At 44.2% G+C, this 23559-nt stretch overlaps 2 protein-coding genes across 2 annotated transcripts; one reads left to right on the top strand and one right to left on the bottom strand. All coding sequences in view use genetic code 11, as the record gives it.

Annotated features, from left to right (window-relative positions):
• Positions 1–192: 192 nt before the first annotated feature.
• Positions 193–10301, top strand: EGR_03040 (hypothetical protein; the record flags this gene model as incomplete). The annotated part of the gene is made up of 6 exons (XM_024492289.1): positions 193–362; positions 484–652; positions 1594–1708; positions 2287–2371; positions 4898–5169; positions 10192–10301. 6 exons carry the CDS (start codon positions 193–195, stop codon positions 10299–10301), a joined length of 921 nt encoding a protein of 306 aa, XP_024353215.1.
• A 1557-nt stretch (positions 10302–11858) lies between these two features.
• On the bottom strand, positions 11859–22821 carry EGR_03039 (hypothetical protein; the record flags this gene model as incomplete). Its single annotated transcript, XM_024492288.1, has 6 exons — positions 11859–12302; positions 15584–15893; positions 19868–20816; positions 20902–21664; positions 21757–22254; positions 22750–22821. The coding sequence occupies 6 exons, from the start codon at positions 22819–22821 to the stop codon at positions 11859–11861; spliced, it is 3036 nt and encodes a 1011-aa protein (XP_024353214.1).
• Positions 22822–23559: the final 738 nt, after the last annotated feature.

Below are 23559 nucleotides of genomic sequence, written 5' to 3'. Positions count from 1 at the left end.
AACATGATACATCTTAACTTGAGTGATTCACCATCAGCTTTAGATTGTTTAAGCCATTCCAGGGTAAAACGATCCACTTCTCCGCCCTTTCAAACCGCTACATAAATTTTACAAGATGCTTGGATTCAGCGCTAAAAATCGAGTCAAACAGATTGGACTGACAGAATGGGCCATTTACATGCTCTGTGGTAAATGCGAAATAGAAAAGTGATTTATATGTTACAAGCAGTTTTATCGAATGCGACTAATAAAGGTATATGTACACCCGTACACTTCCTAATCAGTTACCATTTAAAGAATAGCTCAAAAAAAAACCTAGTTGATTCTCTTAAGACATTGAGCACGAAGACAAAGTTTTTATTGTAAAATAAAATTTAGCTTATTCTTCCAGTAGTTACCTTAGGCTATACCACCTATGAATGACTGGCAAAAAGCATATTTTTTGTAGATTTTAATGGAAAGCAACTTCTTGCATTTTAGCAGAACGAATCAAAATTGTCAGTTTATAAGGTTTTTAAATGTTAATCTAGGAGTAATTTGTTATTCTGGGTGGTTTTTGGGTGCATTTCAATCCCAACATTTCACCCTAAAAGGTAAAGGAATGACGTGGTTGAATCTTTTGTCGGAAAACCGCATATTTCAAACTTGTCAAGTTAGCTACAAAAATTAAATGCAAAGTAATCCTTGCGCAGGACTTTGCAAGTGGAGAGTAACTCTAATGCATCGAAAAAAGTGAGATGAAATGTTTGATACAAGGACTATAAATGTTACAATGCGTAACATAAGAACTCGTCCCAAACATCGCGATTTTAGAAATGGAGCACTTGAGCACGTTGAGAGGCCTTAAAAACCGTTATTAGAATCAACTATTAATCACATCTAACATAATTTTAAATCAAATTTTTGCCAGAACCTCTCGAGTTGCATTCTCATCTATTTTCCATTGGCCACTTTTTTCTCCCTCTTTGATTGGTTGGACTATAATGAATCGACAGAAGGCAAAAGCGCACCAGAGGAGGCAAAAAACCCATTAAAGCAAACCACTCATTCAGCGACAATTTATGAACCAATCTTCTGGGCGCCAAGACCTTGTTAAGCTAGGAGAATATTGACCTCACCTTCAGCTAGCTTTAGATGCGTCTTGATACAACTATAGGGTAATTTTAATTTCATGCTAGCAACCTTGAAACACGCCCTTGAGCATTCTGAGAGATTGAAGAACTTGCAAATGTGAATGGTGGTTTTTATAGTTTTGTTTTGGCTACTTGCTCCGACCTCCCCTTCTCCCTCCGACTTAATAAAAACAAAGTGGCAACCGAAGATAGAAGTGTCAACTTCATTTCAAAACTCAGGGGAAGCATTAAAACAATAGCTTATCTCCCTTTCTGATCCTGTTTTTGAGCATATCTGCTTTGCAAAAGTGTGGTAGAACAGACCTTCCCAACCACCTAATTCGAATTATTTGGCATTATTTGCAATTGGCTGTTTTTTTATCAGGAGATAATTTACTTTCGTTTTGGTTAGATAACTATGTAGAAAAATAATTCCCTTTTAGCCTTGTTATTTGCGTTTCACTTCATGATTCCGCACCAGAACCACCCTCAATATAGGCTTGATTTATTTAAGGAGCCGAAAACGTGGTGGTTTGTCCTTACTGCAGGACTAATTGTTAGCTTAATTAATAATATTATTTTAATGAACGATCAAAGTACGTTTTACATCGCCACTAGTGCTAAAACGTGATATCGGGTGAACTAGGCGCTTGTTTGCCTGCTGGCAATCATGTGTGCGCGATAGCTGGTGGCCCGTGGCCTTGGCATCGAACGCATTCACACGCCCTGCTTCACAGCAGTGGAGGAAACCACTGCAAAGTGTCGGATTGAAAAAAAGAAGAGGATACTTTCTATTTACAACAAATTACCCAATCTCTGATTAACAGTGGGGGCACAGAATGGTGGATAGTCGATTTCAATGGTAGTCAGGACCTTGTTTATGTGAAGTCAAGCAAATGGCATTTCGGGATAATTTTTTAAGATTCGAAAAGCCGTTCTACTGGTGGTTCTTATAAATTCTTCTGGTGAATTAAAAGTCTTTTTCCCTAAATCATCTAGCCACTTCTGCTTGCTACAAATTGTGGATGGCTTCAACTTCTACCAATAGCCGGTTCTTAATTTAAACTTCCATGAGTTCACTTATTACAAATACTTTGTGAACAATTTTTGCCGAGATCAACTTTTTATTTAATCCCGAAGACTTATTTTCATATTCTCTCAATATTCTGTTTAGTTCTCAATGAAATTTTCCAAAGTTCCACTTTTTCTCTTGGAGTAGCTTATCTTTTAATCATTTTAAGGGGCACTGGGCCAGAAAAGTCTTGAAGTGTAAGGACTGGATTCTACTCAATTACGCAGTTTACTGGGCCATTTATTAGAGAAACATTACGGCATGGGATGCCACAAGGTAGTAGATGAAGTCGCGATATGGGAAACTTATGACAACAATAGCAGGAGAATTGGGCAGTGTGGGTTCAAGATCAGCCGCATTTGCGAAAGCTTTTTAGTCTTCCTTAAGAGGATGATAGAAAGTTGTCTTCCAACTGAAGGAGCGCATGGTAAATAAGTCTGCCCACTGAGTGGTCGTGGGATTGGGTAGTGATGGTATTCACTTGGAAAGTTTGATTGTAGGGATTCCCTCCCTTAGATCCCTACTGGATCCAATGTGGTTCTCCAAGGCGTCAGCGATGATTAGGCGAGGAGAAGCCAAAAACAAACTATATTTCAATTCTGAGACTTATGTTTTAATCTGGAATTTTTCATCTTCTTGAATTACAAATTATTTCGGAATTTGTGTAAAATATTTTTAAAAGTGCGAAGTCCAGACAATAAAAATTATGTTTGGCTGTTTTTCCCGCCTAAGTGGCGATGACAAGTTAGGACCGACGTTCATTTAATCTCGATTCATCAAAATCACCGGAAAAAGGCGCTGGTGACAGCCCTGTACCCGTAGTTGATGATTGCATTAATTTACGCCTATGTACTACTGGCCTTTGTTGCCACGAGCTTCAGCGATTCACATTCTCGTCTGCGTGGAACTTGTCTCGAGACTAAGCCGGCATTTTGTGTAACCTAGCATGCATACGACCATCACACCATTGTCTGATTGCCTTAGAAGTTGGGTAAGCGTCTTTTGAAGCTGTTCCGTTTCACCTCTACCTGAATGGCTGCTAGGTGAGCTAAAATGTCATGCTGATTGTCAACTTTTGTGCATCTTTTAAGAAGCAGCTCCTAACACACCTACTTGCCCCAGTGCCCAAGGCACTATAGATGCCGCTTTTCATCAAACCATAGTAAGATTGAAGTTAGTAATTATTCATGATATTTTAAGGTTCTTGTCAGAACAGACATGGCTCACACACCTAGTTTCGCGATTCCGTCTAGTGGGCTTCCTTTGCTTTGTTGACAGGCCATTTTGTGCGCCTCTCTATCAAAGGACGAACAGAATGTCTGCCTAATTTGGCACGGCTTGAAGAAAAACTTTTCGTATTTTCAATTTGTCTTTTAAGGTAGACATCCAAAACAGAGTTAATAGATGTTGAGAAAATTATTCTCGTATGACAACGCCATGATAGCATGACAGCTATTTATCACCGAATTATGAATGAATAATTTGCCTGGATAAAAACAATCAAGTACCTTTAGACAGTTTTGCTGCTGTAGGGCATTTAAAGGGTCTGTATTTTAGTATGAATTATGAAGTTCTCTAAACTGCTGACCTACAGAGCTTTTAAAACGCCTATTTATAAGGGTAAAATATGTACCTCATTATTTTCTTTCCACAATGGTCTTAGGCGTTGCCAAATTCTGTTGACCACTGGGCTTTGTTAGAAACACCGAGCCTTCCCTTTTAGGTTGGAAAAAGGGAATGCAAGTTTCCCAGGCCTTGAGCTACCCATGTTAAGTCCTAGAATAGCTGACACACCATCAAGGTAATCAGTCCTTAGTTCTCCAGAGTTGTCACATGCACTACAGCACAGACGCATTGTGCAGTTGACGTTGGAGTGTTGGAGTGCAAATGTGATCCGTTTGGCATGTTATCCATCAAATCGTGTACTTCATGCACAGCACCACTGCCTTTCCATCCAATTACTCGCGTTTCTTTCAAGACTACCGATGCAAGAAAAAAGTTTGCTTTCAACATTTCCTGATATGCCACCACTGCCTTGGGTCTGCCCTCCGCGCTATCCTACAGCGCAAGGCTTTTGATTCCATCTATGTTTTTGCTGCTAATGTAGACCGCATAAGATAAAGCAGCTTTTATATTTTTATGGAATAAGTCCAGCTTACTAATGCAGTCAGCCAGCTTGGGTACCCGGAAAAAAATACAATGAAATCACTTTTTTCAAGGCTGGTCGTTGCGACACTTTCCCATGGAAGACTATCCCTCTTAATTCGGTTCTTGTGTGAAGTGCATGCGAAGTAATTTTTGCAAAATATTTTCAAACATTCCTATTAAATCAGGAAATATATAGCTTCATTAAAGGCTATTTTAACTAATTGAAGAAAGGAGTTTGAAAAGCCGTTTATACTCTAAAATCTCCCTTTGGATGTCCACAGACGACTGAATGGAGCATCAGCCTCCTCGACTAATCAATCTCCGCCATTAGGCTGTCATGTCGATTTCACGGTGTCCTGTTTATACCACCCACGCTCACAGAGTCACGAGTCTTCTGGCTGTTGGTAGCAAACCCTGTTTTAGTCCAGGTCCTTTATAGTGCCTTCATTATTTCCAACTCTCCTTTTTGGTGTGTGACTATGGTTTGTAGTTTCAAAGATGAAACTTGAAGGGAATTACTCAGAGTATTTACGAAGCAAAAAAATTGTGCAAAACATTCTTTCAGACAGTTCATGTATGCTTATGGTATGTGCGATCCCATTTGCGTCTGTTTTGCCAAAAAAGTGGTATCAATTGAGAGAGCCTGTTGTTTGGTTGTTTGTTTGTTTGTCGGTGCACCTGTTGCTTTAAACTCATTTTATGGAGCCTCGATACCATCTGATCAGCAACCTGCATCTGTTAATGCATACGCTGCAAAACAGTTGCGAGCAACAGCACAAATCATTTGCGTGTGCTTAGCATTTGTTCTGATGTTTACTTTTTTCAAAATTTCATCGAGTTAGGACAACACATGTGAACCTCTACGTAGGGCACACAAGTTGTTCCAATTACTACATATTGTTTAATCATCGAGCAGTTTCTAGTCTTGAAAACTATGCAAAGGAGGGTGGGAAAGAAGGTACTTCTTAACCGCGACAGGTGAGTAAATTGCCAGTTTTGCAAAGGTCCTTTATCGTATTTTTCTACCTGCCTGATGGAATTCTCCGCCAGTTCTCAAAGCCAATGTTGTAAATGCGCGCGGAACAACTAAATGGTTGTGGCACTTAGGCTACCTTAGTAGAGAAAACATCAATCCTAACTGTACGGAGGGATAAAAACCTTTCGGACATCCGAGGGACTGGTGAGCTGCCTTGTCAACTTGGGTTGAAGTATGCTTCAAGTTTTTGTCAGATTCGATGGATCCGCCATTGGCTGTGATTTTTAAGCCTCATCCAATACTCCGAGGCCTCGCAGACTACAAGTGAGGTCTTAGAAAATTTCCGAATGTCCTTTGAATGAAACACGCTTCAAATTTCGAGTCGATGAATCGCGTTCTGGCTTTTGTAATTGAAATATATCTAGATTTAGACATTTTTGAACGGTCAAGCTGTTCACCTCCGTGTACGTGAACTTTTCACGTGTTGCTCGTTTGAAAGTTTCACTTTTAGTTTACGAAGCGCCTGTACATGCTATTGCAAGGGTTTTACCCGGTACTTTGAGGTTCACAGGTTCTGAACCCGACCGGAATAATCAGCGGTTAGCACACAGGTTAAGACGTTATCCCATCTTTTTATGCCAGTTCCTTGCATTCCAATTTTTAGTTTTGTTTGGTATTACTGCCCTCGACTAGATCTCCCACGCCTTCCTCTTTTAATGCATTCTAGGGTTATGTGAAGTGTTTTTGTCCCGCCATTGCCATTTTCATAATGAATGAAATCCTTGAACGCGAGAATCTGCATGGCTCTGCCTAGGTAAGTTTGAATAATTATATTCAAGGTTGCCGAACATCAAGGTAAGGTGTGTTTACCTTAATTAACTTTCATGTCATGTTCAATTAGCGCCCAACGCTTTAATTCCGCACTTTTTGGTGTAGATATTGCCTATCTAAGGATCGGTCTCTATTCTGTCCTGGTGGATTGAAAAAGCGTCCTCAGAGGAACGAAACGGAAGCTGTCAAATTTACGGAGGGGTGGGGGACGAAATGCTTTATAAGAAACTCGTATTTCAAACAGGTTTGGTGACTTCATCAAATATCAAGCTGAAAATTTCACTGATGATTGCCAGAATCTGCGAAAAGATGCATAAGGCAGTTTAAAAGTTGTTTTAAATTTTAGCGTCATGAGGAGCTACGACGTTAGGAAAGATACGATCTTAAAATCTCCCGCTCCCATCGTGAGAGAGAGTGAGGGAGAGCGGGCGCAGGCACTATGCTACGTTCCTACTCACCCGTTGGTTTTATTCTGCCCGCCTTGACTCCCGCCCAATCGGAGGTTAGTAAATATGTATAATGTTTTGCTGGACATGTTGCACCACCTTCGGGTCGGACGCAAAAGCCCTAACTTAGCTCTCGAAGGTGTACTTTAAGCACTTGAGAGGCAGCGACACCGAGAGAGTGTGTGTAGCGTTGTTTATTTTCACTGGAATGTCAATTCAAATTTTCACATTTAAGGCTGCTCACCTGAAATGCCACAATTTAAACATGGTGCCCTCTGGACAGGACAGAGACTTGCACTTGGAGTGCCAATGGCGTCGTACGCCGAGGCGACCCTAACGTTCGAGAACGCAAATGATCCGACACAATAGTATTGGCCATTAATTCCACCTTTTTAATTAGCTTATATCCTTGGGATGTAATTAAAATAATTTACGCAAATAAATGCGTTACACCTGTATAAAATGAGAATCAACAAAAACAGGCGGATAAACCACCTTTGCCGCCTTCATATCATTTCTGAGCAAACAATAGGGCCCATTGTCATGAGGAAAGATTTAGCCGTAAAGTATTGAAAGCCAAAGGCTAGGAGGCTAATGACATTGACGTCACGGTGTGCCACGCCGCGAAGACTGAAGAGCCCGCGTAGTTGAAAGTCTCACAAGGGCCAATAAAATCACGAGGCTGTAAGTAGTTCATTGGAACAAGGATTTTCACCATAGTCATTGACACCAAGTGCATTTATTCAAATCTCCACCAGATGGCAGTGTTATTGCAGTCTCCATCTTCCCTCGCGAGTTTTTGTAATTTTGTTGATGTAAATGGGAAGGAAATTTCTGATTACCCTATTGGTCCAGCCATTTCAGACACAAAGTCATTGGTGGGTTTTGGTCAGAAGCTGACGTAATTCCATTTGATTATGCCATGAAAAAGGGCGTACTTCAAACTGCAGCACCCCGAGACTTTTCTGAAGACAAAATAAACCGTAGTGCACAGGCAGAATACGTACTGTTGACGTACGGAAGAGCTAAGGCTACTAGCTTGGCCCGAGGGCCAGGCCGCCCAGGGGAGGCACAATGACGGAGGCCCTAGGTGGCCCATTACCAAAACCGACGGTTAGACAAATGGTTATAATATCACACAAATTTCGTTGAATATAATGTATTTTTAATTAGTCCTAACAGAATTACAATGGCCGTAGAGTCTGCACTACGAGATTAAATTCGAACGATAGGCAGAATAAATAGCCTACAACTGGGCGTGAATTCTACCTATTTTACCACTGTTGAATGAAGTAGGTTAAAAATACCTAAATCTTAATTTTAACGACATATAATGAAGTTGACCAATGTTTGTTCTCGACTCTTGCTGTTTAGATCTTGAGTGGTTGGGTGCGTTTGTCCTTTGGCCTCGGTTAGGCACTAGTGCTGAGGGCCAGCCGTGACATGAAATTAACGCCACAATGTAAACACCTAGGGGTATTAACGTGACATGTGTTATTGGAAGCCAACTTTCTGAACAAGGCGTTTAGATTTGAACCTTCGGTGGATGGTGGAGGACTAACAAGAATCTCTCTCTCTTATTTACATGATTGGTTAGGCTAAACCCAAAAGGGTGCTTTAAAACACATTAACTGGTCTTTAGAGATCACCAGACCAGTAGTTTGTTTGTAGTTTTTAGCAGCATAGGAATAGAAGGAGAATCTTCAAACTTCCAATAAATCTATATCCACTTGTCTATTTGCCATCGGGCTGAGGAGAGGTTTATAAAATTAGCGACGCTGACTCGCCGTTAGAAAGGTCGTAACTCCTCTACCACCGTGGATAAATCAGAGTATCCATCCATGCTGCCTTTCATGTCGTCAGCGTGGCCTCCTTGGGCATCCCCCTGCTACAGCATTCCGCACACTACGCAGAGCGCGTCATCGGTAGGGGAACAACGACCTGACAAAATGTCGGCTTTAATAAAACCTTTTGGGTCCTAACTTGGCGCTTGGTGGCTAACAAAGGCGATGCTGCGCCCACCGACAGGCACTGTGGTAGCAGAACTGCGTACGTTCTTGATACTGCGTTACCCATCAAAGCTCATGTTGAGACCGCTTCCTCTGTTGTAGATAACTGAGTAAAAACGCCAGGCTAATGGCATCTCTTCTAAACAGTGCTGCGGATATAATAACTGCTTTTTATCCCAAAGGTATCGTACCTCGAAGTGCTTCTGCGAGTTTGACTGTCTAAATTTGAAGATTGTAGGGTCCGAGTTATCGCAGAAGACTTACAGGCAGACGGCCTTACCAATGCTGCGGCCTTTGATTTGTAGGAGACTAAAAATATCAAAATATAAGTCAAAAAATTGAGAAATTTAGCTATCGACGGCAGATATTTTTCTGGGCGTAAATTTTGTCTTATTCTCAGAAGTAGTAAATGGATTTGGACACATCTACCTCGCTGCCACCGATGTACCTTCCAGTTACATTGGTGAATGAACTTCTCCCAAAAATGTGAACATCTTTACTGCAAGCGTACAGAAGGGTTGGGTGAATGGTGTAGAAGGGCATGACCATAGTACCATGCCATCAGCACCGACGATGTGCCACAACCGACTGCAAACGCGCATCTTATTCTGTCATGCGATAGTGGCAGAGGTGTCGAGTTTGCCTATTCATCAAGCTAACATCGGTACTGAAAGCTAAAATATAACGATAGAGCTTCTAGCCCTTCCCAATAACCTTCTAACCATGTGACTGGGTCTGAGAATTAAAAGCTTTTTTATTACCATGGTGCATGAAACGAATGAAAAAGGCAACCAAGGCCGTAGTCACATTACACTACCATCATGTAAACATGGCAGCAATGACCGCGCCGGTTCTGAATCTAACAACGAATGACCGGGACAGCGGGCTGGAGGTGGAAAATAGGTGTCTTTAATGAATGCGATCTATACAACACGAGTCCACTGTGAACTAGCAATCACACATACCATCAACTCGTTTTTTAAATTTCATGTAAACCCCCCTTCCACTAACCTCTCGAATAACCACGGAGGACTAGCATCCCTGATTTGGATGCCTTCTGCCCTGAAAAAAGTCATTTTAGATTGCATCCCAAAGGACTAAAATTAATTCACTTGAAAGACCGACTCTATGGTATTGTACTACGCAACTTTTGGACAATATTTCGATGTCATGGTGCCCCATCAGTGCCTGCAGCTTCCCACCCTCCCATTGTGTTACAGCGCATTGTGCCGTGCTCTTAAGTCCTATTACGACCTCAGACACAGCTTGACGCGGTACGTCGGTGATTACAGTGGTGAATGAACCCGATCCAAATTAAAAACAATCTCGATTTTGCCGGCTGGATATCATTACTAAACGACAAACGAGAAGACATCTGTTGTAGCTGGCTAGATCCGCGAAGGCTCACTAACGAAGCCACACACCAACTTCTGGCAATTGGCCCGATCGAGATGACTTGAAAACATCTTCAAGGACTGTTTACGACTTCACTGTGAACACGAGTACATACGTAAATCACTTCGTGCAAAAAAAAACAGAATGTAAAAACAGAAAGTGGTGGGATTTCACCGCAAATTTTTTAAGCTGTGGTCAAAAGGACTCAACAATGATTTATTCAGTCGACAACTTCGCGCATTCTTCATTAATAGTGAAATCATGCATCAAGAAGCTACGCCAATGAAGAATGACAGTAATATTTCAGAATAACTAACTGAACGGGTTTTACAGGACGAAAGTGGAATACGATGTAGTGACACGAGTCTACTACTGCTCTGAAGCTAAATTCGTCACAAGCCCCAAAGTGACTCGACTTCCCCAACCGCAAATTGCCCACACGCTCATTTTCGATCAGCGAAATCCAACTCATCCCTTAGTTGGCACTTTATGGTCCGCATCCACCCCACCGCACTCGCAGTGATTGCAGTTATAATGCCTGATTGACGGTTATTGGGATTCATCATTGTCGTCAATTTCAGGGTTCGCTTTGGACAGCGGGTTGACCCTCGTGTAAAACACGGCCGTGGGAGTAAAAAACGGAGCTGTACACTCTAGGCTTGCAAAATCCACTTGCTTTAGGGACGCTGAGGCGAGACCAAATACCATCGATACAGAACTAAGCCTTTCCCAGCTCATGAGCGCATCAATTCAACAGACGTAATGCATCAACTTAACGTAGAAAAGAGAACCTACCCACATTCTGGCGCGAAAGTTCCGACTACACGCCGCGGTTTGACCTCAAAGTGCGAGGTATGCTATCGGCGGTAACATGGTTTGACTGATGGGTGAACGCTGTGACACATCCTGTCCGTACAGTGACAGGATGTACACCAACCCCCGGATGTTTCCACTCTGATCACATACCAGTTATTGGATTTTTCTAAGTTTTAGAGAAATAAATACGATCGTGACAACGTAACGCCTCCATCCTTGAGCACTTGCGAAATTGCATGTAAAGGCTATTGTTGACATTCTCAGTGAAATTTATTTCATCACTCTCATGAAGCGATAAAATACTCCGACCCCTAGTAGTCGCCAACAACAAAAACAACGAGGATAGTGACTCTGACTACTCTAACGCAGATCAATTGTCATGTGCTCGCATCCTTGTCACGCACTGACTCTTATGGCAATCAGTTCGCCTTGGCGCGTGCCACAAGAAGAGGCTGAAGTAAGCATAACATGAGGAAAAACAAGCAGCTAATAAGCTCAATAAACACATATCTCGTTTTCTTTTTCCTTCACACACCCGCGTACACACAAGCGCACCTCCTCAATACCTCTTCTTCACTCCTCTTGTTCTGTCCAAGTTGGAGGGACATGGGTGTCTCGGGGGTGCGCATGTGTGATACGGGTTTGGAGAGTGGAGAAGCGTTTCGTACACTATACACAAATATGGAGGCGAGGAGGGGAACATAGGGGTCGACAATGGACAAACAAGGCTCATGACAGGAACGATGGTGCCTAGTTCGATGGCCGAGCGGAAAGAAGGGAGGGGGCAGAGACAGAGTGCAAAATGCAACATCTAGGAGGCGAGAGGGCAGAACAGAATGGAACAGAGCAGAGCGGGGGTGGAGGGCATGCGGCCGATGCGAACGAGTAAGCAAAGAAAGCCATACGGATGTGAAAGACCTTGTGTTTGATGCTGTGTGCTCACGCACGCGGCTGCATCAGCTCTATGAGGAATGGGGAAGAGGTAAATTGGGTGGTAGGGGGCTAGTGATACAGAGAGTCAGGACAGACTCCGTCTCCGCTTCCGCCTCTCCATTAGGGAGCGGTGTGTTGTGGAGGTGGTGGGGGGGGAGGTGGCGGTGGTGGCGGTAGACCGGCGGCTGTGTTGGAGGTAGGCGGTGGTAGATGCTGAGCATCCTGAGGGAGATGCGAGGGCGACTGCTGTTGAGGTTGGGTCTGGAATGCAGAGTTTTGTTGCGAAGACTGTGTGGATGGTGGGAAGAAGAGCTGCTGGCCAGCAGACTCGGTGGAGGCAGCTGCAGCAGCTGCGACTTCGACTCCGCGCACGCGCTGCTCAATCTGTTCCCAAACATCGGGCTGGAAGAAACGACGCAGATCAAAGAAGGCCCTCTTGTAGCTCTGTAGGAGGTGATTTTCGTGCTGCAGATTGTTTATTGCAGTACGCAGAGCCTCGTTCTCCGAGTTCAGATGCGCGAATTGATCCTGCAGAGTCTCCATGATCGCCAGCCGAATTACGTCCTGTAAGACACAAGTGTACGATGGTAAATGAGTGAAGCAGCACTCCTACTCCACGTCAAATCAAAGATTAGTGAAAAGTGCAAGAGCCCCTTGGGATCGCCATACGTCTTATGCATGTTGCAAAAGGCATGAAACCCAGTTCCCAACCTGAGAATAAGTGATGTGCTAAATTAGCCTGGCAAATACCATATTGTCATCCCATTTAAACTAGCTGTGCATCCCAAGGCTGGTACCTTTCACATAACAGACACATGTTAAATTATTTTGCTGCCTCCACGAAAAATCTTTGTCAAAAAATTGCACTAGGACTTGGCACATTCCCCACATACCGACCACCTGTAGTGCAGTCAGAACAGTATAATCTTTGACTAATTAAACAGACTTCAAATCGTTTACTCACTGCCTACAAAGACCTAGCAGGATTCAAACGTGGAACTTTAGGCTCCCGTTAGGCTTAAAATCACATTTACCCCGATACATTTCATGTCCGGTGCCCAACAGACGTCACGTAGAGCGGTGTCAACTAAATAGAAACTTTGCTGCTACGACACCGTGGCACTCAAAACATGTGCACATGAATTATGCAACTAGGAAACGCTCCTCCTTCTGCCGAAAGTATAAACACATATGTGCATTTTTCTTCCTATTAATTTGTATCCTAAAAACTTATTTAAGCCTGTAAAGCTGAGCTAGTGACAATACCAGAGAATAGTGATAAGCTTTGTTGCTAGCTAACATCAATCGGCAATAAGTACAGTTAGTTAGTTGGTTAGTTCAGTTAATTAGATATGCAATATGCAGATGAGTTATGGTGCTTATTAATTTCAAGATGCCACGATGTGCGCTCACACATGTGGCCCAAAAGACTCACCGCCTACACAGGGGGAGAGGAGAAAAAATAATGTTTTATGATTTAATCTATTCAAATAAGGCAAGATATGTGATTCGCATAGCCTTAGCTCGATATTCAGGAGCCCTGAGTACAAAGCTTTTAAAAAAATTGCAGTAATGCGTGTGTGTGCAATCATTTAAGTCGTCATAGTGCTCGGTGCTCTCTCAAGTGAAGAGCATTCAAAGATCACGGCCACCCGCAGAGGAGGCATCTTAACGTGAGAGATGAGGTGGATTGCGTTAGTAACACATACATTCATGTTATACTAGCTGATGGGGGATAAATAAGTCAACTAACAAGATGAGAGAGTATGGCGCTGAGAGAAGTGTTTCGGCATATCCAAACGAAGGTATACCCCTACACTCGAGTACACAGTGTGACAGGCAGCCAGACAGACAAGGCTAGAATTGGTGGCCGATATATGGAGATATTCAGCACTTGACCAGAATAAATGGGAACGAGAACGGCGACGACGCTGATGGGGAGTGGTGAAATCAGACAAAAGGCTATTGTCCTTATGCGATTAATGCGTATTGTCAAAGCAACGAGCGCCCAGTTCCACGAGCAAATGACAAATCAGGAGTTGAATGTTGCGTGTTTGCATTTCCCTGCAGGCTAAGAATTTGAATGGTCCTGAGGACCACAGTGTTCGATGAGTCTAATGGTGGTGCCTGTCTAAAACCATTAATTAAATCACACTCAGATAAGAGACTTTGGTTCAGTTGATGAAAATAACCCCCATTTTTAATTAAAACAAATAAGACTCACAAAAAGGCACATATTACCTCAAGGTGGATTAAAATATTTCATTGTAAAATAATCACGTGTAATTCTACACAGACGCACTGACTGGATGAGTGGCGATCCTACGGAAGGTAGTAAGATGATACAAAAAACTTGTGATTCGAGTCAAAACTGACCAATTAAATAGTGCCTACCCAAGAATGCAGATCTCCGTATGAATGCATAAGTAATTTATGCGAAGATTACTCCCATACTTATCACGTCTTCGTTGAGTGATCGGCGAAGAGAGCTGCATCAAAGTCGAGTGCCTTCACTCTATTCTAACCCTCTGAAGTCGTCGCAATATCAGGTAAAGGAGAGAATATCATCTAATCCCAATGTGATCCAAAGGGTGCCCACTGATTAAGCAAAAGAAGGGGATGGAAAGAATACGCGGCGGGGACTTTTAATAATACCGTTCTACGACCTTGGCAACACTTCACTCGCCTGGTGGCCATGTTTTACGTATGGCCAAATGGGTGGGCAGACGTACAGATAAACATCAAAGGGAAACGCACGCACCCGTACACAGGATGGATATTTCATATTATCGATTGTGCGTCCGGAGGGTAGAAGAGATGGCTTTAACTCCCTCTCCCCTCGAGAGAGAAGCATGAAAGGCAGTAATGAAAATTGAACTCTCCTTCCCATTGACAGCTGATCGCTCTTACCATGCCTCCAGAAACGCAAGACCCTCTGGGTAAATTCCCTCCACAAATTGGACTGAGAATGGACCAATCAAGATGCATTATACGCTGAAGTGATTAGAAATCCCAAAGTAGCTCCGAATTTCGCGCATTTTGTAGTTGAGGTAACATCGCTTCGATCATCCAATTTTAAATGTCTATCTAATGTGAAGTAGCATCCACGCCAAAATAAAATTCACGTTAAACCACTTTTGAATTTAATGAAAAATTCCGCTTGTAAAACAGGGATTTCTGACACTAAAAAAGGCGTCCAATTATTAATAATACACAGCTTAGAAGTGTAGACCACACATTTTTGCAGAGATTCCAGGCAAACACTCATGTGTGGTGTTTACAAACACTAAACACCCTTAAAACACCAAGCGCATATTTTACGACGGTAGTCGCTCAAGTGGGCACATCTTAACAATGCCGTTCGATACCCGCGCGATCGGGATTAACTAAAGCCTTCGCAAATGTTATTGTCAGTGACGGGAAATATAGGTCAGAATTTTAACAAAACGGTTACGTGTAACATGGCGCACAACAGTGGACACCACTAAGCGGAGCAAACTGGCTACAGGACGGCACTTAGAGGTCATACGTGGGTGGTGCGGCCAAAAGTTCAGCTAAGCTGGTCGAATTAATCGCACAAATACGCACTGGTCGGTGGAGCTTATGTTCATCGAACACAAAAACGGGACAATCGGTTAGTTTTTGCTCGGAGAAAGCTGGTCACGGTAGTTCCATTATAATGGGTCAGTACGCAGGAGGGAAACAGGTAAGAAAGCAAACAAGTGTGCTAGATCGGTAGTAAACGTCCGTGGCAGAAATCTATGGGTGTCGTCGGACAGCAATCTTCACTGAAACGTCAACAACCAAAATTCATAAATGATATGATTGTAGATAAGAAAACACACCATGCACTTGGGCATTTGCGCCTCAAGGTTGCCAGAGACTGAGGTAGAGGTAGAGGAGGTGGATGGTGTGATACCTGAGGGTTGGGGTGAGGGCTGCGCGGGGCTATTGTTGACGCAGGCAGCGGCAGCAGCAGCGACCTGGAAGATGTTTCTGGCCGCAGCGGAGAGGTCAACTGGTGTCGCCGTGGAGCTGGAAGTGGTGTCAGCAACGGTTGTTGCGACACTGGTGCCACTGCACCCCGCCGGTGCCTGTGAGACCGCTCCACCTGGGCCTCCTCCTCCAAATAACGTTGAGGTGCCCCCCAATCCGCTAAAAAATGCCAAAAATTTGCCGCGTAATCGTCAGTTAACGCGTCTTAGCATATCTCATCATCTCGACCCCATTTTCTATTACCGAACAATACTTTAACTACAAACTACGAGTTAACATCATCTAATCGATTAAAGGCAACGCTAAAATTAAACACCTCGGTAAAACAGCCCAACTTAATTTGGCATGCACAACGAAGATTCCCTAATTGATGTGACCTAGAAGTGACACTGTTTTTCAAATGCATTCATGGATTTGTGATTTGCTCGGCTCTGGGAACAGGAGATCGCCTACGGTCACTACTATCAGTTTGCCCTGCATTTAACATCACCTGAATTAAAAAATTCCCACCCTGCTATCAGCAGCATTTCGCCCTTGTAGTTTCATACAACCAAAAAATGATTTCTTTTTCTTGATTTTTACCACGATGATGCGCCTCTCAGATGTATTTCAATCAAAGTAGAGAGCCTTAATATCACCGCCACAACATAAAACGATAACGGCAACTTCATTTGAAGAAAAGGCACCAAGTGAGATCAATTAAAGCCTGCCAAGGACCACACCAACGAGCATTGGGTACACTGGAGGCAAACGCGCGCGTCGGCTAACCAAGTACAGAAACCTTTGAACCCGACCCACTTATTGGACTTTTCAGGCATCAAAAACAAAGCACTGCGAAGTGTTTCAGTCAACAGAACAGTCGACGTACAAAAGGACCCCTGCAGCAAGCTATTGTCAATTATTGCGAGGACGAGCAGGCAGGAATGACTCTTTCAGCAAAACAAACGCAGCAATACAGAACCTCGGGGCATGTAATTCACCCCTAAAACCGAGAGGGAATGAATGGATAGATACGGAAGTGTTGTAATCCATACAGCAAAGTGCCGCAAACTAGGCAGTCGATATAGCGAAAATAACAAAGAGCAAAAGCCATGCTGTTCTGTGGTGGCAAAGACGCGACAAACCCCAAATTGGAGGAAGACTTTTGGTGGAGGCAAAAAAGATTCCAGTTACTTGTCGCACCCTCCTCTCAACTGATCAGATGAATGCCATAATGTGCTTCCTCTACTAACACTAGCGGTCATCAAGCCCTGTTTACCAGTGTTGCTTATTAGGAGTTCAAATTTCAAAAGGAACCAGAATCATAAATTTAGAACGGAAGCTCCGAAAGCTGCTACAAAAATACCCCAAGATTTTCTACATAATCCCTTTTATCACGGCACTGCACGTATGCCAGTATGGAATAAAGCTGTCTGACAATAGCCACGTAATGGCAAAGAGGGGAGGGGGTCAGCGAAACGTAGTGACGTCAATCATGCAGAAAACATGACCTTTTCCCCTTTGCCTCCAAGACAATTCCAAGCACCATACATTGACACAATGACCGGTTGATAAGGTAATTAACCCAATGGCAAACACTGGATACCCGTGTGTAATCTGCCCTGGTTGCAACTCGATAGCTTAGCGCTAAGACTTTACTGATGGCATTTTAGCACGACCGTCACGCAAAAAGGCACGATTAAGGTGCTCCAGGAAGAGTCGATGGCATGAGAAAGAGGGTGAACGGGGGAGGCCAGCCATCTAGCCAGCATAAAATGTCAGGAATTTTGTTAGACAAAAGTTGCCTCCAGGACTACACGCTGTCTGGATCTCGCTAACGTAGCCGTCTAAGACCAGAGCTGACACTTGCTTTTATGACCTTGTATTGTGGTTGATAAATGGTCATTTCAAAGCCCGTTTTTGGCTAAAAATAGGTCCATGGAAATGTCTGATGGCACATGGGACGTAAATAAGATCTCCGATGGATGATCAACCGCTTAATAAGTTCACTTTTCAAGCGTAAAGACCACCTGGAAATTACAGAGGAACAGTGACTGAGATAGCTCCTTGAACGCTATACACATGACGAGTAGCCGTGACGAGAAATCCCCTTTACCACTACAATCGACTACGTTATGGCCCAGTGAAAACGTCATTGGAATCTTCTAATCGGGATCACATTAAAAAGGCTTTTAGGTAAAAATTCAGATACGCATTCGAAACCGCCACCTACGAAGGCGTACACGACCGGTAAATCAAGAGCAAGGGTAAAATGTTCGAAGTCATGGTAGAAAACTAACTACGCAGGAAGTAATATTGGTTAATGCGAGCGTCACGGGTAACTTGGAGCAATATATACCAGTTCACATGAAGTCATATCGGTTCACTTTCTTAGGGGCATAAGTGAATGCAAAAGAAAACAGTGGAAGGAGGCATTGAAATGCGACTGACACGTTAATAGGACAAACAAGTCGACTGTCGGGGAGGAAATCAGCGGAAGTGGATGTACAAGACGAAATCTAGCATCCAATCATTTTTATCGTGTTGACATGTATAAACACAAGCACGTGTCGTGTATGGGGTGAATGCTCTACATTTCGTGTGCTTAGGAGAAAGCGGTGGTTTTCGCCCATAGAACTGCAGGTTACACACGTACACGCACTGTACGATATGTGCAGAACTTGGTGGGCACTTGAAATGTGATAAACAAAAACTGATCTTCATAGCCGTATGCTAGACGCCTACACACACACGCACAAGCATGGAGATGGCAAAGCGAAACCACCGACGCAGATTAAAACAATAACAGCGACGGTCTGGCGACCCAAAATGTCACAGATACGCCAGTAGACACGAGACAGCCCCGTAGGTTTTCGTGTCACAGTATGTACCGAGGCCTAAGAAATTAGATCACTGTGTCAGCCAGTATGCTACGACCACAAGATCACGATCATATGATCTTCTACTAATGTTAGATATTTTCAAAAAAATACAGCGCCAAACCAAAAAAAAGTGGAAAAGAATTCTGTGAAACGCAAATATTTTGAGTTTAATGCATACTAAAGCAAAAATAAGACGCTTCTCCTTTGGCTAACTCACAAGACTGGCAATGCAACTGATAGAAGAGCACAATCCCAACAGGTCAATATAGATTTGTGGGAAAAAGGTTAATTTGTATGGGACCACTCACACTGTGAAACAGCTTTTTGGAGAATTACACCGACTGGAAATGACCATCACACTGAACGACATTTTTGGCCATTCATATGAAAAAAAAAAATACCATTCACCTAGCGTGGTCACGCAAACATGTAACGGTCTTCAAAATGCAGTGCACACCTTGAAAAAAATTGCAGGCTTAGAATTCCAAATTTAACGATGCGTTAAGGGAACAAAAACAACTCAAAGGCACTCGGAGAGAGAAAGTGAACTTTGATCTCGAAAATATGATGCAATTTCTGTCCACCGGCATGAGAATGGCGACGATGACGACAAACCGAAATTCCCGACGGCGTGTGTGGTATCTCAATGCACACACCACGCGCACTTTACAAATTGGCACTGGGTGGTACGGCAGAAACACCAGAACAGGGTGCATACGAAAACCCCACCCCCCTTGTCACCTACACACTACGCTAAAACCATCAGCCTTCCATCGTGACAATAGTAGCTTCCGATGAGATCCCGTTTTTTCACTATCTCATCTACATCGCTTCAGAACGATTATATTGCGTCCTACACCACTGAGTTGGACTACCATCAGTGGGTGAATTTGAGGACGAACGTTCTCGCAACACCTTTCAATCAGCGAATACGCGCAGAGGCCAGATCCTTGATAATGACTCAGGAAAAAGGGATGAAAGGAAGAAGTCGAATTGTCTTTACCTGTACCCTTTGCCTGGCATGCACCCATGCATATACACACGTGGAGCACTCAACCAGGGTTATTACAAAGAGGAAATTGGCGATAATCAAGAAATCGTTTGTCTGTCACACCCAACGTTTTAATCTACCTCTGTGGGGTGGGTGTTGCAAGAACACTCCGCCTTTATTCGTGCTTGTAGCAAAGTGTCTATTCAATTAAGCCGAATTCCGCAAGGCTAGGGATGCGTATACTCCACCCAAATACATGCATGATTTTTCGAAGGACTCACGTTGGATCGGAGAAGGCAAGCACTTTCGGCATATTATGCCCATCCCACATGGGAGCATCAGAGGGGGCCGAGCGGCCGGGAGCTGAAGGATCGGAAGCGCTGGGAATGGCCATTCCGGAGATTTCCGTGTCCGGAGACAGTTGGACGGAAGCGATTGTCGTTCCAGACAGTGATCGCACACTGTCCAGCGTCCTCGGGGAGGCAGCAGCAGCAGCATCAGCACACTCACGGTGCCCAACAAGCAGGCGACCCACACATGTCGGCTTGCCAGGCATGGTTGGGCTCGCAGGCGGTGCTACCTGCTGCTCCGCGGCGGAGACAGTAGTCAGAGATGGTGGCTGCGATGAATGGGGCACTCCGCCATCAAAACGTGCGGCTTCTCCCTCTGCGCTGATTGTGAGTTGGCGCCGAAGGTAGGCGGCTGACGGATCGATGACGTGTGCGTCAGCGCCTTCCCCCGCATTCACTGTGGGAGGGGAGGCACCGGTTTGAGGGGGTTGGTCCACCACTGTGGGCAGTGGCTGATAATGAGCAGAGCCCCGAGCAATCATGGTGATGCCATCTGTGCCGAAGTCCTCGCTCCCAGGTGGCAAAACAGAATTCACATCGGTAGAGTTGTGCGCGGCCATTTCAACATGTTCGGAGAGGAGTATGGGATTGGAGGCATTCGCCTTGAGACCCAAATTGTTTCTCAACGAGGGGCCGTTCACTTGTTCTAGCAGTGCGTGGTTGGAGACCCGTTCACCAGCGTTCCAAGTGGTAAGGAGGGAAGAAAGGTTGTAGCCCTGTTGAGCAGCCGAGTGATAGGCTGCAAATGTCGCATGAAGAATATGGGAAAGCTCCGAAGACTCTGGCACGGTAGGGAGTGAGCAGGGAACCCGCCTTTGGTGCTTCAACGCAGATCCACGAAAGCCATTTCGTTTGTGTTTAGGATTATTACATTGTGATCCTAAAAGAAAAGGCACACAAACTTATTCATACGCAAAGCACTTACAACAAACTTATAAATCTTTCATGAGGAACCAAGCGCTCACCGAAACTGCCAGGGACATAACAGTAGAGACATCGGCCTCGCTGAGCAAGTGGATGGTTAAAAGATGTATCAATAGACTTATTATTAAGGTAAGAGACCCAATCTGGCACAGCTTTGAGACGACGGTCATGGAAAGACAGTCGATTTGAGTCCCACTGCTCAATGGTCTCGTGAATGCGGGCTTTACGAAAGCGTGACGCCGGTTGAATCGGTGCATTGAGAGAAGGTAATAGAGGATTTACAAAGGAAGCATCAGAAACGGAGCGCAGAGGCTCACCATTGAGTTGCTTAATGAAACGCTGGGTGGGTGGTTGTGACAAGGTTGCCGACGTATTTGGATGATTTGGCCCAGGAACTTGTGATGCAACAGCGATGCCTGATGCTACAGCGGGGCACGTGCTCGGATCAAACGATGGATCAGAAAACTTAGAAGCAGGTAGTTCTGGGTGGTGAATGCTCTGTTGGACCTGGGTGCCAGCGGAATTTGAGGGAACATTTGCAGAGCTTGGTGCCAGCGGAGATTCGGGTAAGGCGCCAGATGCGACGTCCGGATTTATCTGACGAAAGAGCACTGGATGATTGGATGTATTGGGGACTTGTTCATTGGTAGCTTGTGGTGGAATATCGTAAGGTGATTGCGCAACGGAGGTCTGTATTGGAGCACTCGCTAAGGGCACCTGGACTGGTTGAAGATTTGAAACGACAACTGGCTTTACCCCGTCTACGAGTTGACTACCATTGGCGCAACATTCCGCATTCTCAACCTAGCATAAGCAAATTAAACAGACAAGTATGGCATTATGTTATGATGCATTCTACAAAAATTCAAGCAAAGAAGCAACAAGATTAAACCTACCCGAGCAGGAATATAATCTTGTGGAGGGTTTTGCATGACGAACGACTGAGGATGGAAGCCCGTTTGTGGATTTGACTGAAGGAGTTGATGTGGTTCTGAATGGGAATCCAGTTCCTCTTCCTCATCGTTGTCATATTCTTCAGCCTCTAGTGAGATCGTAGATGAATAATGCCGTCCTAGCTCCAAGCTATTGCCCTTCACGGTTTTGTTGTTCATTTGCAGAGATGAAGTTTTGGCGATACAACTACCAGCATAACAATCATCCAACGTATTCATCTCTCTACCGTTCGTATTGACTATGTTCTTTACAGTGGACAGATGCTTCACGCTTAGCAACATAAAACCAGAGCTCCCCTCTTTCCGTGCGACTTGCATTTGCGTTTGTTCTGCAGAAGAAGTGCTCGTGGACCGGATCTCTTGACTTCCACGATCTAGCTCTGATACAATTTTGTCATTATCTGTGTCCGTCGTTGAGGTCATATCTGCAAGGGATTTATCCTGCAAGGGGGAGAGTTAGTGCAGATAGCGGACCAGCACATCTCCGAATATATAATAAGCAACAATATTCACAAACTTTTAAAAGATGGCACAGATGACTGCTGATGACCATATCATCGCCACACGGAACCTAAGTAGCGATTTCATGAACTCCGTCGCAAGAGACAAAACCACCAGCCAATGAACAACCGACATTCACTGACTGGCCAGAGCAAGTAAAATGATTTTAAACTGATCATTCAAACAAATTATTATTCAAACCGATCTTCTTAAATGTCCACAAATTAATTCCTTAAAAATTTTGCAAATTAAAAGAACCTAGTAACAGATATACTTATACAACAAAATGACCAAACAGTGTTCTTTTGAGTCCGTTGGAGGTAAATGGTAAAATGAATATAAAACGACCAGCATATGTTCCACAAAACACGCACCTGCAAAAATCTCGTTTTATAGATGTTTTGCACCCAAAGTGTGCCGTCGTAACGTACTTACAGGCACCTGGCCCCAACGGACACGCGGAATAGCCGTAGCGTCCAGAAACTCCCCAAGGACGAAAGAAGACATAATACTCAGGCAGAATATATATACTCGACATACAGAAGCTAGCTGGGCTGCTAGCACGGGCGAAGGTCGGCCCTCCCGGCGTAATGCAAAGGCCAAGCTACGAGTGGCTCCTCGCAGTAACCGTGAGTTAAACAACTTACGTAGTACATAACTACAGTGCGGAGCGAGGCTCCTCGGTCTCCGCTTCCCAATTCCTAGCGTTCCTAGACAAGCCCGGTTGATTCGCTTTGGACGTCTTTATTAAAGGTGACAAGATGGATAGGGCAAATACAATATTCAAGAAGGAGGGGAGCCGCAGTCACTAGGTAAGGGAGAGGACGATCCGGTTACGAGGTTCGAATTTCCTGATTGCCTCCTCCCTGAAAGGCACATTAAAACAACATAGGTATTACATAGCCCCTCGTCCTTTTAGCGCCGTCCCCGGTGCTACCACTCATGGGCTCCTATTGAGGTTCCTAACCGGCGGCCTCCTGTCTTCGGTCAGGACGCAAACCTCATCTTCGTAAACAACCGGAGGTGGCCCTTCATATGGTCTCATCTTGTTGTGATGAACGGTTATCGGCTGGGTACGCAGTTGTGCGTTGCGGACGAGGTAGTTTGTGGGCGAGAGCGCCTTCACCACCCGAAATGGGTCCCTCCCCCAGGGGTGATGGAACTTGCGGTGTGTTCCAGGTGGGGGAACCGGTCTGTAAATTTGCACTAAGTCGCCTTCTCGGTAGACGTTCTTCCGGCAATGTC

This window comes from Echinococcus granulosus (assembly GCF_000524195.1).
Source record: "Echinococcus granulosus chromosome Unknown EG_S00015, whole genome shotgun sequence".
Lineage (NCBI taxonomy): Eukaryota > Metazoa > Platyhelminthes > Cestoda > Cyclophyllidea > Taeniidae > Echinococcus > Echinococcus granulosus.
The sequence above is the reverse complement of the archived record's forward strand: the minus strand, read 5'-3'. Positions and strand labels throughout refer to the sequence as shown.